Below are 16,570 nucleotides of genomic sequence, written 5' to 3' on the forward strand. Positions count from 1 at the left end.
GCAAACACCCTAAACTTTAGGGTGTAATTTGTCATTTACCCTAATTTTAAATAGAAAGAATGCTAAGTCCAAAATAGCCCCCTCCCACACAAAAACACACACACCCAAAAATAAAAATAAATAAATAAAAGAGGAAGAGTCCCACAATCTAACCTGAGACTCGACTGACCCGCCCATCAAATCGAACTTTTGGGCCAATTAAAAAGTACAGGTTTGAGTTTTATCAGGTTGAGGTGTAGGTCGGGCCTGAAACCGACCAGTACTTAGCCCTAAACACAAATACGACAAGCACTTTTCTTTGAATCGTTACATAATATTTTGATACTTATAAACCATTCAGAATCCATTTTGTTTGTTGAATTGTTATGCTTGTGTTTTAAATACCATCTTTGTATTCTTATGTTATAAGTATCTTTCTCTAATTCTAGTTCATCCGGATTGTTAGGAATCCAAATGTGATGTACTGAAGGTTATCATGTATTGCAATGTATGTTAGGAATTCTGATGTGTTTGTTTAGTTAGTGAGATAAGCTGAAGCTGATGTCAGTTAGTTATGCTGATGTCAGAGTTTCAATTAGTTAGTTAGTACTCTTTAGGCGGGAAATTTTAAGAGTTGGGGAGGGAGAACTGTATATAAGAGGACTAAGAATGAAGGATATCCAGAAAATTAACCAAGCTTATTCTTTCTATTCTTCTCAAGTTCTCCCTATTGCTCAGGAGGTGGTTACCCTCGAAGTAACTCTCATTTTCTCTCATTTTCATCCTTCTTTTCATCCACTTCTGAATTGCTAAGAACTTAACACTGATCTTCATCTTCTAGATCATGGATTAGTTATTGAATCGTTGTTGATGATATCATGACTGCTCTACTGTACATTAATGACAAAATATGTTCTAACTATACAATTGGGTCTCCAGAAACGCCAAGATTGCCAAACCAGCAGCACAAACATCTTCGTCCAATACATGCTCTGCAAGGGAATGACTTAAGCCTCCACGACACTGGACAAACAGCATTCCAACCTGTTCAAGTTTTTGCAGATTATTATCATTTAACATGAAATATCACCTCCTAAAAGTCGACGATGAAGCAAAACAGGACAAACCTTTGTTAAATGAGACATGGCCATTGCATCATGTCCTGCACCACTCATTAAGGCAGGTGTTTCATCTTGAATGTCACCGGCCGCAGACTTCAGCTGAGAACTCAATTCAGAATCACAAACCACTGCATTCGCATCATGCTGAAATGTCCACAGCAAACCAGGTTATTGATTATGAGGGTTACAAAAGAAATGCATAATGAGATGAAGTCCCAGACCTTATGATCGATGATACATGAAACAGAGCGCCTCTCACATATTTTATACATCTGATTAGATAATTCATAGATAACAGCTTCACGTCCCATGTCATCAATTGCTCGTAAATCCACAGTGAATGTCACCTTTTTCCAATAAGTCCATTGTGAATTCAGACATAATCAATAAACAACAAGGTATCCCAATTTGGGCTTTGTAATCAAGATCAGCATAGTCATAGATAAAATTTCTTACCTGGCCTGGAATGACATTACTTGCACTTGGCCATGTTGATATCTCTCCAACAGTACAGACTAGAGAACTGGAAAGTGATTCCAGTGATATATCATTGCAATGATCATCATAAGATAGAAAATCTTTAGGGTTTTTACAGGCACTTTCCAACAGTACAATTAATTCAGCAGCAGCAACCATAGGATCCTGACGCATAGACATAGGAACAGTTCCGGCATGCCCCTGTGAACCACTCACTGTAACCTGCAATTATATATGTGGAACAAAAACATCAACAACCAAAGATCATATCAATTCTGATATAAGATCAGCATCTGCATATTATCATTGATTTACATTTATCTTTACATGCTCCAGGCAGAAATGTGTAGAGTTGAAAATTCCATACAAAAATTAACTTTAGCCTATCCTAGGTGTTTTGTTAAAATTCCAAAAACAAGACACTATGCTTCCTCTTCATTGTTTTCTTTATATCTCAATTTGTTTAACAAACTACAGTTTGTAGTTTCGTGTATTTAAAATATAGACCTTACAAGACCAAGTTCTGGTATAAAATCCTGAGCTGGTAAAGAAAGTTTCCATCTGGCACTCCAATTCTTACATGAGCTTGGCAAAACTCATACTCAAAATAATAAAGGCACAGTAAACGTCTCACCAAAATCAAATCTGTCTGTTGTAAAGAATTGGAACAATGGTGCTGTACAACTGCAGGAATGTTCTGAATAACAAGATTATAATGAGCCTACAAGTGATGAATAACTATTGGCATACTCCTTCACGATTGTTATATGGGCTGTACACAAGAAAATTCACTAAATATTGCTAAAAGGATGGAGAAACAGAACCAAATATCACAAGAAGGTGATAGGGAAGAAAGAGGATCACTACAAGTTTATATATTAACCCCCAAAAAGGGGTTTTGATTTGGCATGGAATAGGACTGATATGGGAGCTAGAATGATTATAGAATAAATTTCACTTAGCTCAGACTCATATGCAAGTCATTGACATGCACACTTAAATTTGTACAATCATACAACATTTTCTCCGTTCCATATTATTGATCTTATCTAGAAAATACAACTTCTTTATGGGAATATCATTTAATGTATTGTCTTCTAATAAAAAGTTATAAATTTCCAAAACTATGCTACATAATTTAAACTCAAATAAAGCTAATGGAAAAAAGGGTATTGACTTTTGAATAAATTTTTAATCATTATGCCTTTTTTATTTTTTTTTATTTTATTTGAAGAATGGAATAAACTGTTTTCTTGTCCCACTTTTGCAATTGGCTATTTGAAGCTAATTCTTTGTTCAAAGTAAATTCATTTCTGTTTTCAATCAATTTTTGTATACCCAGTTGGCATTCTCATGATCTTAAGTTGTATATTTACGCAGTTTATTGGCATCGAATCCAAAATTCAATCAATCAATCAAATGGCACAAGAAGTTGTAATTCCAAATGAGGAGGTACTTTTCAAGCAAATTATGATTTTAGATATGATTTTTTTTTTTTTTTTTGTGGGGGAAGAGGGGTGATGATTCTCCCCATGTTTATATACTACTATTGTGTATTGTTCTATTTGTTTGTATTTTATCATCTATACTTGGATTTTCTTGCAACTGGTGGTAAAACAAAAGTATGCCTTATTAAACACTAAATGGGTAATTAATCTGTAGGTTGTTCTTGGAGAAGAGCTAGACCATGTAAGGTTGATCACCTTAAACCGGCCTCGTCAATTAAATGTCATCTCATCTAAAGTGGTATGTTGAACACACTCAAGTTGTGTCTATTGACATATCAATGCAAACAATATTTTGAGACATCCCAAAATGGACTTGAAACCAATAAAATGGGATGACAGTAGTATATATGACAATCTTTCAGCAAGATTTAAAACTTTACAAACACTGAAATGAAAATAAGCATAACAAAGCTAAGGAACTTAAAAAATAATGTAATACAAAGGAGAACACAGGCAAAACAAAAACCAGATAGGAGAATTGCAAACATTTTAGATGGCAATATCATGCAAAATACAAGTAAACCTCTTTTACTGTAAAAAAAAATAATAATAAAAAAAAAAAAAAAAAAAAAAAAAAAAAAAAAAAAAAACACTGGAAGAAATTTATATACCTTTAGTCTTGTCTGGCCAGCTATGCCTTTAACCACACCAAGAGGAAAACCAAGCCATTCTAGTACAGGACCCTATTCAATGTGAACCTGCAGCATCAAGCCAACACAAGAACTGAATATGCACACCCATAGTACTAGAAGCTAAAATAACTTAATTTTATTGCTGAATATGAAGAGGATATTCAGTACATCCTTGTTCACAAGATAACTGGTGTAGACTGTTATACGTCAACGTAACCCCAGACAGACCCTGGGTCATACTTGAGCTGTAACAAGTTTTCCTCTGTAATTTCTAGGGAGTTTTCCTTCAGAACATCTTGCACTGTCATGCCACTAAAAAAGGATTATGCATGAATAAACTGATAATAAACAAAATCATGAGTAGAAATAAGCTCAAAGTTATTCAAGGAAACCTCTTGTCAGATATCTGCAAGGCTGTAACTGGTAAAACACCAGCTAAAGCAGCACTGCCCAAGAAAGTAGAGTGAAACCTCACTCCCTCCTCATCACTCAATGCAATCACCTGCAATAGTAGGAAATTCATTGACATCTATAATCAGAATTGCTGCATAGCCACCACCTCCAACATATTACAAATCTAAATTTACAGCTGAATCAGATTGCAGTGCTGTAAAAACAATTCAGGACTAGATTGAGTCTGCACCAATTAAAGCTCTAGATGGTGAATAGAGTAAAAAATAAGAACTGATGTATTCAAGAGATCAGGTCTCACATATATGTTTCATAGTCTCAAAATATATTTCCTTTGTATTTCATCCATGTAATCTATTTGTTTCACCAATAGCAGAATATTAAATCTCTTCCCACGTTGTAACATGCTTCTCTTGCACATGAACGAGACTATACCATAATTTAAGCCAATGGAACCCAAAAGATGGAAAGCATATCCTAAATATTTTCCCTACAAGTTAAAAGGCAGATATAAAAAGGTTTTCCCAGATGTTACTGAAGAGACAAAGATTAATCTTCTTCCACTAAATATCAATCAAGACAAACAAAGTAAATATAATGTTCCCAAGTTGTTATCTTACTGACCTCAATCGGCCGCCTTAATTTTCCCATCGTCCCATTGACATTCAAAACCTTCAGAGCAGATAATGCAGAGATTATGCCTAGCAAACCATCAAATATACCAGCATCAACAACAGTATCCTATCATAAAGAAGGAATATCCCATATCAATATTGATGAAACATGTCTTCGTGGCATGTTCTCTGTGTGTGGGCATGTATTTATGTATTTGTATGCAAACTAAATATTAAATTAAAAAATAGGGAAAAAAAGAGAGCATCACCAGATGAGAACCAATCAACAGAGCCTCAGCACTTGCATTCATTCCCTCAACTCAACCGTGTAAATTGCCCAACTGGATACCCAACTGGAAATCAACATAAACATCAGTCGAACTTCCAACACTGTTTACAACATAAAAAGGTAGAGAGCTAACGTTCTCAAACCAGCATCCTCCATCCATCCACGAATAAGGTTACCAGCCCTCAAAGAAGCTGGACTCATGAATGTTCTCTCAAGATAGCCATCTGCATCACTTACCTGCTTATGCAGGCAACAACATTAACATTCACAAATAACCACACAGCACAAGTTACATATTGAGTAAAGTAAAGCCCAGGAAAATTCAATGCAGCTTTTTTCTTTAACTTATTGCAGTGGCCAGACTCAGGGGGTGATTACCATTTGAATGGTGATTATGGAAACATTGAAAGTTGAGCATTTTAATCTTAGGGGTAGGAGATATATGCGATGGTGTGATACAGACTATGTTTGATTGCAGACATATAACATATTTGTTCTGATTTATGCAAAATCATAGCTGTTTGAGGGTAAGGCAGCAAAATTTTAAGAGGATGTAAAAAAAAAAAAAAAATCAACATTCAACATTGCCCAATTGGCTGAGAAAAAAGGCATTGAAAACCTTGAATGTTGTTGCAAAAATTGGATTCCTGTATTCCTTTCAGCATTTAACAGAAATTCAACTCGTATATCATTGAAGAAGTACATCATCTATAAATAATAATAATAACATACATCTTGCACTGTCACGCCACTAAAAAAGGATTATGCATGAATAAACTGATAATAAACAGAATCATGAGTAGATATAAGCTCAAAGTTATTCAAGGAAACCTCTTGTCAGATATCTGCAAGGCTGTAACTGGTAAAACACCAGCTAAAGCAGCACTGCCCAAGAAAGTAGAGTGAAACCTCACTCCCTCCTCATCACTCAATGCAATCACCTGCAATAGTAGGAAATTCATTGACATCTATAATCAGAATTGCTGCATAGCCACCACCTCCAACATATTACAAATCTAAATTTACAGCTGAATCAGATTGCAGTGCTGTAAAAACAATTCAGGACTAGATTGAGTCTGCATCAATTAAAGCTCTAGATGGTGAATAGAGTCAAAAATAAGAATTGATGTATTCAAGAGATCAGGTCTCACATATATGTTTCAGAGTCTCAAAATATATTTCCTTTGTATTTCATCCATGTAATCTATTTGTCTCACCAATAGCAGGATTTTAAATCTCTTCCCACGTTGTAACATGCTTCTCTTGCACATGAATGAGACTATACCATAATTTAAGCCAATGGAACCCAAAAGATGGAAAGCATATCCTAAATATTTTCCCTACAAGTTAAAAGGCAGATATAAAAAGGTTTTCCCAGATGTTACTGAAGAGACAAAAATTAATCTTCTTCCACTAAATATCAATCAAGACAAACAAAGTAAATATAATGTTCCAAAGTTGTTATCTTACTGACCTCAATCGGCCTCCTTAATTTTCCCATCGTCCCATTGACATTCAAAACCTTCAGAGCAGATAATGCAGAGATTATGCCTAGCGAACCATCAAATATACCAGCATCAACAACAGTATCCTATCATAAAGAAGGAATATCCCATATCAATATTGTTTGAAATATGTCTTCGTGGCATGTTCTCTGTGTGTTTGCGTGTATTTATGTATTTGTATGCAAACTAAATATTAAATTAAAAAATGGTGAAAAAAAAGCATCACCAAATGAGAACCAATCAACAGAGCCTTGGCACTTGTATTCATTCCCTCAACTCAACCGTGTAAATTGCCCAACTGGAAATCAACATAAACATCAGTCGAACTTCCAACACTGTTTACAACATAAAAAGGTAGAGAGCTAACGTTCTCAAACCAGCATCCTCCATCCATCCACGAATAAGGTTACCAGCCCTCAAAGAAGCTGGACTCATGAATGTTCTCTCAAGATAGCCACCTGCATCACTTACCTGCTTATGCAGGCAACAACATTAACATTCACAAATAACCACACAGCACAAGTTACATATTGAGTAATGTAAAGCCGAGGAAAATTCAATGCAGCCTTTTTCTTTAACTTATTGCAGTGGCCAGACTCTAGGGGTGATTACCATTTGAATGGTGGTTATAGAAACATTGAAAGTTGAGCATTTTAATCTTGGGGGCAGGAGATACATGCGATGGTGTGATACGACTATGTTTGATTGCAGACATATATAACATATTTGTTCTGATTTATGCAAAATCATAGCTGTTTGAGGGTAAGGCAGCAAAATTTTAAGAGGATTTTTGAAAAAAAAAAAAGTCAACATTCAACATTGCCCAATTGGCTGAAAAAAATGGCATTGAAAACCTTGAATGTTGCTGCAAAAATTGGATTCCTGTATTCCTTTCAGCATGTAACAGAAATTCAACTCGTATATCATTGAAGAAGTACATCGTCAATAAATAATAATAATAATATCATACATCTTATTTAATGGAACATTGGCAAGGTGGTCAAACTCTTTTTTTTTTTTTTTTTTTCAAATCATGCTTTTACTAACAGAAAAACCTATTGATGACAGCTAAATTAGTACTCCAGATGACACACCCAAAGTTGAGGTCATAAACACTAATTTAAAATATATATATATATATATTTAAAAAAATTTAGCAAACTATTCTCCACATTGCTATTGCAGCAAAACCCACAAATATTTTTAATTCAGTAGTAATTATATTAACATTAGCAGTACTATACCATAATTTTAAATCTCTTCCCACGTTGTAACATGCTTCTCTTGCACATGAACGAGACTATACCATAATTTAAGCCAATGGAACCCAAAAGATGGAAATCAAATCAACACCAAATACATGTTCTATTACACAATATTATTTAAATACGATTATTATAGAGAAAATAAACAGCAAGAATAAAATGAACAAGGTGTCCTGTACATAATCAACAGTATGCAACAAGACAAAATGAAGTGCAGAAAGCTTCAAGCAAGTGCTTAATAACCTCACTTGAAATGGCAAAGTCCACGGCAGCAACAAAAGGAAGTGCAGAAGCCCATCATCTTCTCTTTAAATCCCATCATCTTTGACCCAATTCTCCTCCCATACCACAAGCTTCCCTCATCAATATAATGACATTCTTCTTCCATACAACTTTTAAAAACAATAAAATCATCAAAGCGCAATAATTCAAGAAAAATTGAAATGATGTTGCTGTCTTGTTTCTCAAATTCACTGCCCATGATGAAACCTGTTTCACAAGGTTTTCCGCTTAGAACCACTGCACATGGAAAACACACTCTTCTCAAACCTTCACGCATTCTCTCTCTACAAAATTTGAAACAAATATAAGATTCACAAATGCTGCTTGAAGCTAAATTGCCTACAATAATAGGAGATACCGATATCAGAGTTAAGATTATAACCTAAGACTAAAGCTCAAGTTGATCTCAAACTGGAGGATTTTAGAGCATTAGAAGGAAAACTGGCCACAAAATACGAACATATGATACTGAATAAGTACAGAGACATGAGTCGAAAGAGACATAACAGCAGAAAGCATTGGGACATATTTGAATAAATCCTTCCAACATAATGTCTAGAGAGACATAACAGGCCAAAACAAAGGAACATGTTTGAATAAATATAGAGACAAAAGTGAAGGACCACAAACCTAAGCCATGAGTTCCATATATGCAATCTCTCTCTCTCTCTCTCTCTCTCTCTCTCCACACACACACACCACTCATATTTTGCTTTGCTCTGTAGAATTTTAACCACAACCAGCTATTTCTTAAGTCTGATTTCGGCCTTAAAATCCCTGACAGTTCTAATTATTAATGCAGGACAATGCCTGATGGTGTTAAGACTAACTCACATACCTTCTAAAATTATATTCACAATTATGAGAACCAAATTTATTGGAAAAGGCCTATGAGTCTCTAATGCAACACCAAACCAAGAAGAAATCCCCAAAGTCAAGAAATTTAAGGATGACATAAAAGGTCTACCTTTGGATGGAGCCTAAAGGACACTATAACCTTGCTTTTATCCTGCATAAACTTCATTGTTCATTACTTCTATAATTTCAAGTCTTTTTCTTATACACCTTATGAACCAAGCTACAATTGTAAGCTAAAAACCTTGATTTCCCTATGCTTCATTATCTGACTTGTTGCTTGATTACAGAGCCCTAAAGTTTGAATAAACACCAATTCTGACACCTAAGTTTTCCTATGCCTCAATTGGTTCTGCATATGAGATCAACTGAGATGTTCACATCATAAGAAAACAGCATAGAATAAAGAATTAAGCACATACCTAGGATGTTAGAGGTTTTTAGCAATCATCTCCTGTTTCCTGCTGGCACTCTTTCAAAAATTTGCTTTGCACTTCAAAATATCCCTACATAAAGAAATAGTAAATAAATTTTCCAAAACATCAGCAGCAATAAAATAAAATAAAACACTATGCAGATGTCATTTTCATTAAGCAAGAAATGGAAACAACTAAAAACATCGATAATTAAGAATTTTAAGTGGTTCAACCCAACTAACAATAAAGATTCTAGTAATTATTTTATAGCTGAAACTGCAAAAAGGCCTTTGTCTGATTCTGAGGCAATCTTGTCTCATCTCTCTCTTTCTCTCTGTTTTTTTTTTTTTTCTTACTCTTCTTTTTTACTATCCATTTTGCATTTTTTTCTGCAAAGTTTATAACCATATCCAGCTTTTCTTTAAGCTTAATCTCAACCTAGAAATCCTTAAACCCAATTATTAGTGCAGTGTAAGATGCCCTGAAATGACCAACTTGCAATATCTTCTTCAAACAGTACAATCAAGTTCAAGATACCCCAAAATCATTGGAAATGGCCTGTGGATTTATAGTGCAACGGATAAGAAAGAAGAAACAAGCAAGTTTAGAACGCTAGGGACATTAAAAGACACAATAGCTCAATATTTTTCTTCATATGCCAACTCTTGTTTACCAAGAGAAGGTTGAAAATGGGGTATCAACAGTGGTTCTAGCACACCGAATGAGTCAAAAGCCATAGTTGTAATAATGCTACAGCTGATCACACAGGGCAGGAGGAGGTTATTAATAGAAGTACACGGATCATAAACATATTCTTAGAAAAAAAAAAAAACGCACCGGTGCTACTTTTTTGTCTTTTCATCATCCATGTTTGAATCAGCCATTTTTTTGTCTAGAAGAATCTTGTGTACTAACTTCTGAAACGTCAAGAAAAACTGCAAACATGCACATCAAATGGAACCCAGCAAGTAAAAAAAATGTATATTTTTAAATGAAACCCAGAAAAGATTTATATAAAATTTCATATTTTTACATAAAAACAACTAAAATCAAAACAAATTAACCAAATCCCAATTTCAAAGAATATATATATATATATATAATACTTACGCTTTCTTCTTCTTTCCTATCTTCCCATTTGAAATCCTCTTGTTCTTTCTGCAATTTGAGCATCAATCACACATTCAGAAAGCCAGGCTATTTCTAGGCGAAGAAAAAGAAACTGGGGAAAAAGAAAACGTAAAGTTCTGTTTTTTAATTTTGCGTGTGGAAAAAGAAATTATAGAGTTTTTAAATTTTGGTTTTGCTTGTGCTTTGAAAATCTTGCGTCTGGAATTATAGAAATTATAAAATAAGTTTAAAAAAAAAAAAAAAAAATCAGAGAAGAGTGAAAAACATACCAGGGAAGCGTATGCAGTAGTTCAATTATATGTAAAGATTTGGGATGTGAGAAATCTTATCCCAATCCTCTCCATTTTCCTTCTCGCATCTTTGCTCTAATTGTAGGGAACAACCCCTGATATATAGGATCTGTAAAGAGGTGAGGTGACTCATCCCTTCGGGAAGTGACGTCAGATTGGGACACCACTCAATCTGTAATGCCTCAAGAGAAGTTAGGTTTTTAAACCACTCCTCTGGCAGAGACTCCAACTCCTGTATCTGGGACAAATTCAATTTCTTTAATTTGGAGAGAGGAGGGGAGAAGGAGGAGGAAGAGGAAGAGGAAGAGGAAGAGGACGGAAATGAAGAAGCCCTTCCTCCCCTATTATTCATCTCTATTGTCTCTTCCAACGGCTTCAAACTGCTATTATTCAAAAGAAGCTCTTTTTCAAGATTTGGAAATAGCGGCATGCAAGTCATCTTAGGGCAATGCCTGAAACAAAAGGAAGAAAGACGCGGAAAGTACGGCATGTGTTGGTGATAGTGATTAGTTGATGATGATGATATTGTTGATGTCGTTGTTGCCTCATTCCCCTTATCCACACTCCTCCACCATCCCTTTAGATTTCGACACTTATAGATATAGAGATCCTCAAGGGATGGGAAAAATGTTGATGGTGATGCCAGTGAAGCAGATATCTCATCATTCATATCCCCCTCTGTCATGTACTCCAGACCATCCATATCCCAAATACGTAGAACTCGTAGAGATGAGAGTTGATACAACGGTGGCAAATATTGACACTTCTTACAATTCTCTATTCTTAATTCAACGAGATTTGTTAAGAATGAAAGCCAACTAGAAAACCTCACCCCCATGTACCCGTTCACTCTCAAAGATTTTAAACTTTCGTGTGGTTGGAGGCTATCCATGGAATTTTCATCATCACTGGCATCTACACCATCATCACCCTCTGGATTCCACCTTAATTTCAACTCACTGAGATGTTGCTTCTCCTTCAAATTTGCAGCCTTGAATTCTGGGGTGGCATCTTTCAATCGTGCCAAATTTTTAATCACTAATTTTCCTCTCAAGTCATTTAGCTTGCTTAATTCCGCTAGCCCACCACAATGGTTGGAAGAACCTACAGGACCCTCACTCAAAACAAATAAGTTTAATGTTTGAAGAGAAGTCAATTGCCCTAATCCATGCGGTATATGAGTCAAATTCTCACATTCTTCTAAGTCAAGATGCTTGAGGCTGACCAATTTTTGAATATCTACCGGTAACTTCCTAAGCTTTTTACACTTACAGAGTTTTAATGTTTGCAAATTCGCCAATTTTGTAATAGAATTAGGGAGAACCTCAATATCATTAGAGGAAACGTCAAGGTGCTTGAGGCTGACCATTTTTTGAATATCTACCGGTAACTCCCTAAGCTTTTCACACTCACAGAGCTTTAATGTTTGCAAATTCACCAATTTTGTAATAGAACTAGGGAGAACCTCGATATCATTAGAGGAAAGGTCAAGGTACTTTAGATGCATCAAAGTATCTATGGTATTTGGCAACATCTTCATATTTAAACCATGTAGGTCTAATGCACGCAAGTATCTAAAAGTAGAAATAAGTTTTTTGAGAGTTGATTCTTTAATTGTTCCTTGATCATATTTCCACTTGTTATATGCCAATATAAATGTTCGTATCTTGTTTACTTTAACCAACTTGCTTAAATTCTCCTCAAAGAATGAAACATTGTAAAATGGAAACGATAGATGGTGTCCTTTTTCTTTCACATTTTTTGCATTGGAATCAACTAGTGTACAATCAGTCTCTGATATATATTGTGCAAGATCATGGATTAAATCATGCATTTTAAACCTTCTATTCTTGCCTCCATCTTCTTCTGCTTCTTGGAAGAAGGATCTCCAAAGTAGCTCCTTGAAGTAATCATCGGCAACATCCACTAGTAGCAAGTTCTCATATGGTGATTGGATAAATCCTTGTGCTATCCATACTTGTATCAATTTCAACTTATCAATCAAATAATCTTTGGGAAACAATGAACAATATGCGAAACAACATTTCAAATGTGGTGGGAGATGATCGTAACTCAATTTTAAAACCGGCATAATACCATCTTTCAACTTAGGTACCTTTGACAATTCAATATTCTTGATGTATGACCATTCAGCTTCTGTTTTTTTGTGATTTAAGACCCGTCCTATTATCTTTATAGCAAGAGGCACTCCCTTACATTTTTTTACTATATCCATACCAATTGCTTTAAAGTTAGTGCTGATGGTCTCTTGCCCTTCTTCAAATGCCATTTGCTTCAATAATGACCAAGACTGATCCTCTGACAGGCCCTTTAGAAAATATTGTGAGATTGGGCTGGTAATATCTGCAACCAATTTAGTCCGTGTAGTTATCACCACCTTACTTCCCCTTTTACCATCCAACAAAAGAGTTCTCAATTTACCCCATGTTTCTTCATTCTCATTCCACACATCATCCAACACAAGTAAATACATCTTTTGATTAAGAATTTCGCAAAGTTCAATTTGCAAATGTTCCATTATAAGGCTTTCAGGTTTTTTTCTAGTTGCGGATATAATTATATTTTCAACAATTGTTTTCACGTCAAATACATCAGAAACACACACCCAGATTTTCAATTCAAAATGAGCCTTGACTATCTTATCATTGTATACATATTGAGCAAGGGTGGTCTTCCCTAGCCCACCAATTCCTACTATGGATATGAACGAAACATTTTCTTTCACATCAGAGTCTTGCAATAGACCTATGATGGCCTTCTTATCCTCCTCTCTCCCGATAACTTCTTTGTCACGTACAAACGAGTGAGTTTCCCTCTCCCTACTCACAGCCCGTGTCTCTAAAGGACGCTCTATCAATTGGAAATTGTTCCTATCACTCGCTATATCATTAAACCTCTCCCTCATAGCACTTAGTTTGCGAGCCATCTCATTACCAAAAACAAGTTGGTTTGAACTAGAAAAGAAAGTGCGTACCTTCTTTACATATTCATGACCTTCCTTCACCTCTTGCTGCAACACATGAGTGGTGAACTCGCTCAACAAGTCATCCGCATCAAAAGCTGCATCTCTGAGCTTCATGAGCCAGTTCTTGAGTTGGCGGTTCTTGACCTGCTGCTCCTCTGCATCCTCAAGAACAGCTTGAATGGTGGAAATAGTGTTTTTCCTTTTTTCGAGCTCATCGTTGACACCCCAGATCGATCCAATCTGATTGAGAGTGGAAGAGCCCAAGCTTTCAATGATCGTCTGCACAACGCCATAGAGGATTGCATCGGCCATTTGTTCTTGTTGGATGAAAGAAAACGTCGCAAGCTTAGCTGATAGATAGTAGTTTAAAATATTGGAGGAAGATTAAAGTGGTTGTGAAGAAGGAAGACTTGGCTAGTTATGTAAAGTCAAGAGTCCACTTAGAAATAAACAGATAAATGTGAACAACGGCTCCACTGCTCAATAATTACTACTTTAACAACAGCCCCATGTGCTCCTCAATAATGGTTTCTGTGAAGACAAAAGAAAAAGGCAAGAAGGCCCCAGTATTGCTCAATAGTTGAGTGGAAAGTCACTATCTTTGATCCACCGAAGGAAAATAAGGATTACATACTGGGACATAAAGCTAAGGAAAAGTAGAGGTTCACAAATTTTGACACCATCATCTGTATTTTTGGGTTATGATGGGTCCAGTCGAGCACTATCTCAAATGTTAATGCTATGTCAGTGAGACCAAAAAATTTCAATGCATTTGTAAAGCCAAATACTTTTAATATGTTTGAGATGAACATTTGTAGAGGCTCTTATTTTGGTTGGGGTGAAAATAGAAGGATGGAGAACCTTTGACAGAATTATAGGTTAAAAACATCAATTTTTGTCTTGTTTGGTTAACAATGTAAAACACGGAGCAAAAAGGTGGGGGCCAGGTACTTTCGGACCTAGCTCACCAAATCATTTTCTTCCCAAAGTTGGAAGAAAACTAAGGTGAAAATGTATGGTTAAGTCAAAATGACTTATTTGTCCTTACACACCAAGACTTTTTTTTCTCTTCTATTACCTTTTTTTTTCTCTTCTATTACCACTCTTTCCCCCCACTTCCCCTACAAGTAGCCACCAACTATCATTTTTGTCTGTCTTTTCAAAAAATTCATACAAATTACATTTTTCTTCTTCTAGTTTTACTTTTTAACAAAAAGGAGGAAATTTTTATATTTATTTTTCATCATTTTAATTTTCCATCATCCAACCAAACACACATGATGATAAACTAATGTATTTTCTATTTTTCCACTTTTCTATCTTTTCAATCAAATAGATCCTTAATAGTTTTGTATTTTAGTGATATGGTTGGATTCATTTTTTATAGAGAACATGGATTCTAATTCCATTTCCCACTTTTTAAAGTGAAAAAGTGATTGAATATTGAAATTATTCATAATACTCACATATACGTAAGATCGATTTTGGATACAGAAAAGAAAACATTGGTAGTTCATGCTCACATATATTTATGCCAGATTTTGCATCACATACTTTACCTAGTTATTTTTTATTTTAAAAATACTTATAACACATTTTCCATTGTATATATTCTATTTTTACATTAAGAATTATGCTGTTGTGAAAGGCTTTTGTAAATTTTTAACATTTATAAATAGAAAATTTACAATGAGCTCATTTTACTTGTGCAAATGAATGCTTCACATAGAAGGATCAAACCAGGTATATGACACAAAGGATGTTGGACATGGAGGAGGCCATTAAGGAGGAGGGAGCAGCGGCAAGGGTGGAGGTGACAAAGGTCTTGGGGGAAACTAAAGCCCAACCCTAGAACTCGAACTCAAATATATGTTTGGCTTATGTGATGTAATAGAATTAATAAATATGCATGCAAAATTTCGGCAACCAGATTTTGATGTCTAGTGTGTGATGCTTTTGAAGTGCTCGAGATTTTGTGAATTGTGTACGTGAGTGCATCTTTTATCATTTTATCGGGTTTAGGAAGTCTTCACGTATCATTGATTTTTTAAGGAGTGATGAGTCACGCATATCTAAAATTCCTTAGGGCTATTAAGCTAAACTAAGGACAATTTGAGGTTTACGCATTTAACTTGACTCTCCATTATCATATTCGACATGTTTTAGACTAAAGGTTGTTTTGTTACACCAACAGTTGGTTGTGTTGTATTGGTAGCCATTGGCTTTGATACTATGTATGGCTTTACAAACAAAGACTGGAAAAAAAAATTGAAATATTATAGAAAGGTCTAGATCGAGGTTGAAGAAAACAGATAGAGAAGATTCGGATGAACTGTTTCTATTATTATTGACTTAATGAATTCTGTACAATAGTAGAGGGCTTTTATACAATTAACGTTGAGGTAGTAGATTTCAAAACAAATTAATGTTGCAGATTTGTTTATCTTGATAACACCTTGATCGTCACCTAAATGACCGATAGAATCCTAAGAGAGTGGGCTCTCTTCCTTAATAATCAAACCCACTAGCCTTGTTTGTTAGAGAGTGTGAGAGAACTTTATTATTATTTTTTTAAAAAAATACAAGATAGAAAATTGTACTTTATCTTAGTCTAAGTTTATATATATGTAAAGCTTCCTCTTTAAGACTTGAACCTCGACACTTACTCTCCACACCTCACAAGCACTTAAATTTGTGGAATGATTATCGCGTCAAAAGTACGCGGTGATCTTTCTTTTTCTTTAAACGTTCTATAGAGTATAGACTAGGGTTTTCTCAACTAAACTAATAACTTTTTTACTTGGATTAG

General features: G+C 35.1%; 1 protein-coding gene and 1 pseudogene across 1 annotated transcript; both read right to left on the minus strand.

Moving 5' to 3' along the window:
• Nucleotides 1–634: 634 nt before the first annotated feature.
• Nucleotides 635–7,007, minus strand: LOC115968384 (annotated as a pseudogene).
• Nucleotides 7,008–10,215: 3,208 nt separating this feature from the next.
• On the minus strand, nucleotides 10,216–14,331 carry LOC115968381 (putative disease resistance protein RGA4). The gene is made up of 3 exons (XM_031087768.1): nucleotides 10,755–14,331; nucleotides 10,465–10,512; nucleotides 10,216–10,289 (listed from the first exon to the last, which is right to left on the minus strand). Exon 1 carries the CDS (start codon nucleotides 14,071–14,073, stop codon nucleotides 10,780–10,782), a length of 3,294 nt encoding a protein of 1,097 aa, XP_030943628.1. The 5' UTR covers nucleotides 14,074–14,331; the 3' UTR covers nucleotides 10,216–10,289; nucleotides 10,465–10,512; nucleotides 10,755–10,779.
• Between the last annotated feature and the right edge of the window lie 2,239 nt (nucleotides 14,332–16,570).

Source organism: Quercus lobata, chromosome 11 (assembly GCF_001633185.2).
Source record: "Quercus lobata isolate SW786 chromosome 11, ValleyOak3.0 Primary Assembly, whole genome shotgun sequence".
Lineage (NCBI taxonomy): Eukaryota > Viridiplantae > Streptophyta > Magnoliopsida > Fagales > Fagaceae > Quercus > Quercus lobata.

Coding starts and splice junctions, on each gene's coding strand:
- LOC115968381 (XM_031087768.1), bottom strand. CDS start 14,073: ATGGCCGATGCAATCCTCTATGGCGTTGTGCAGACGATCATTGAAAGC.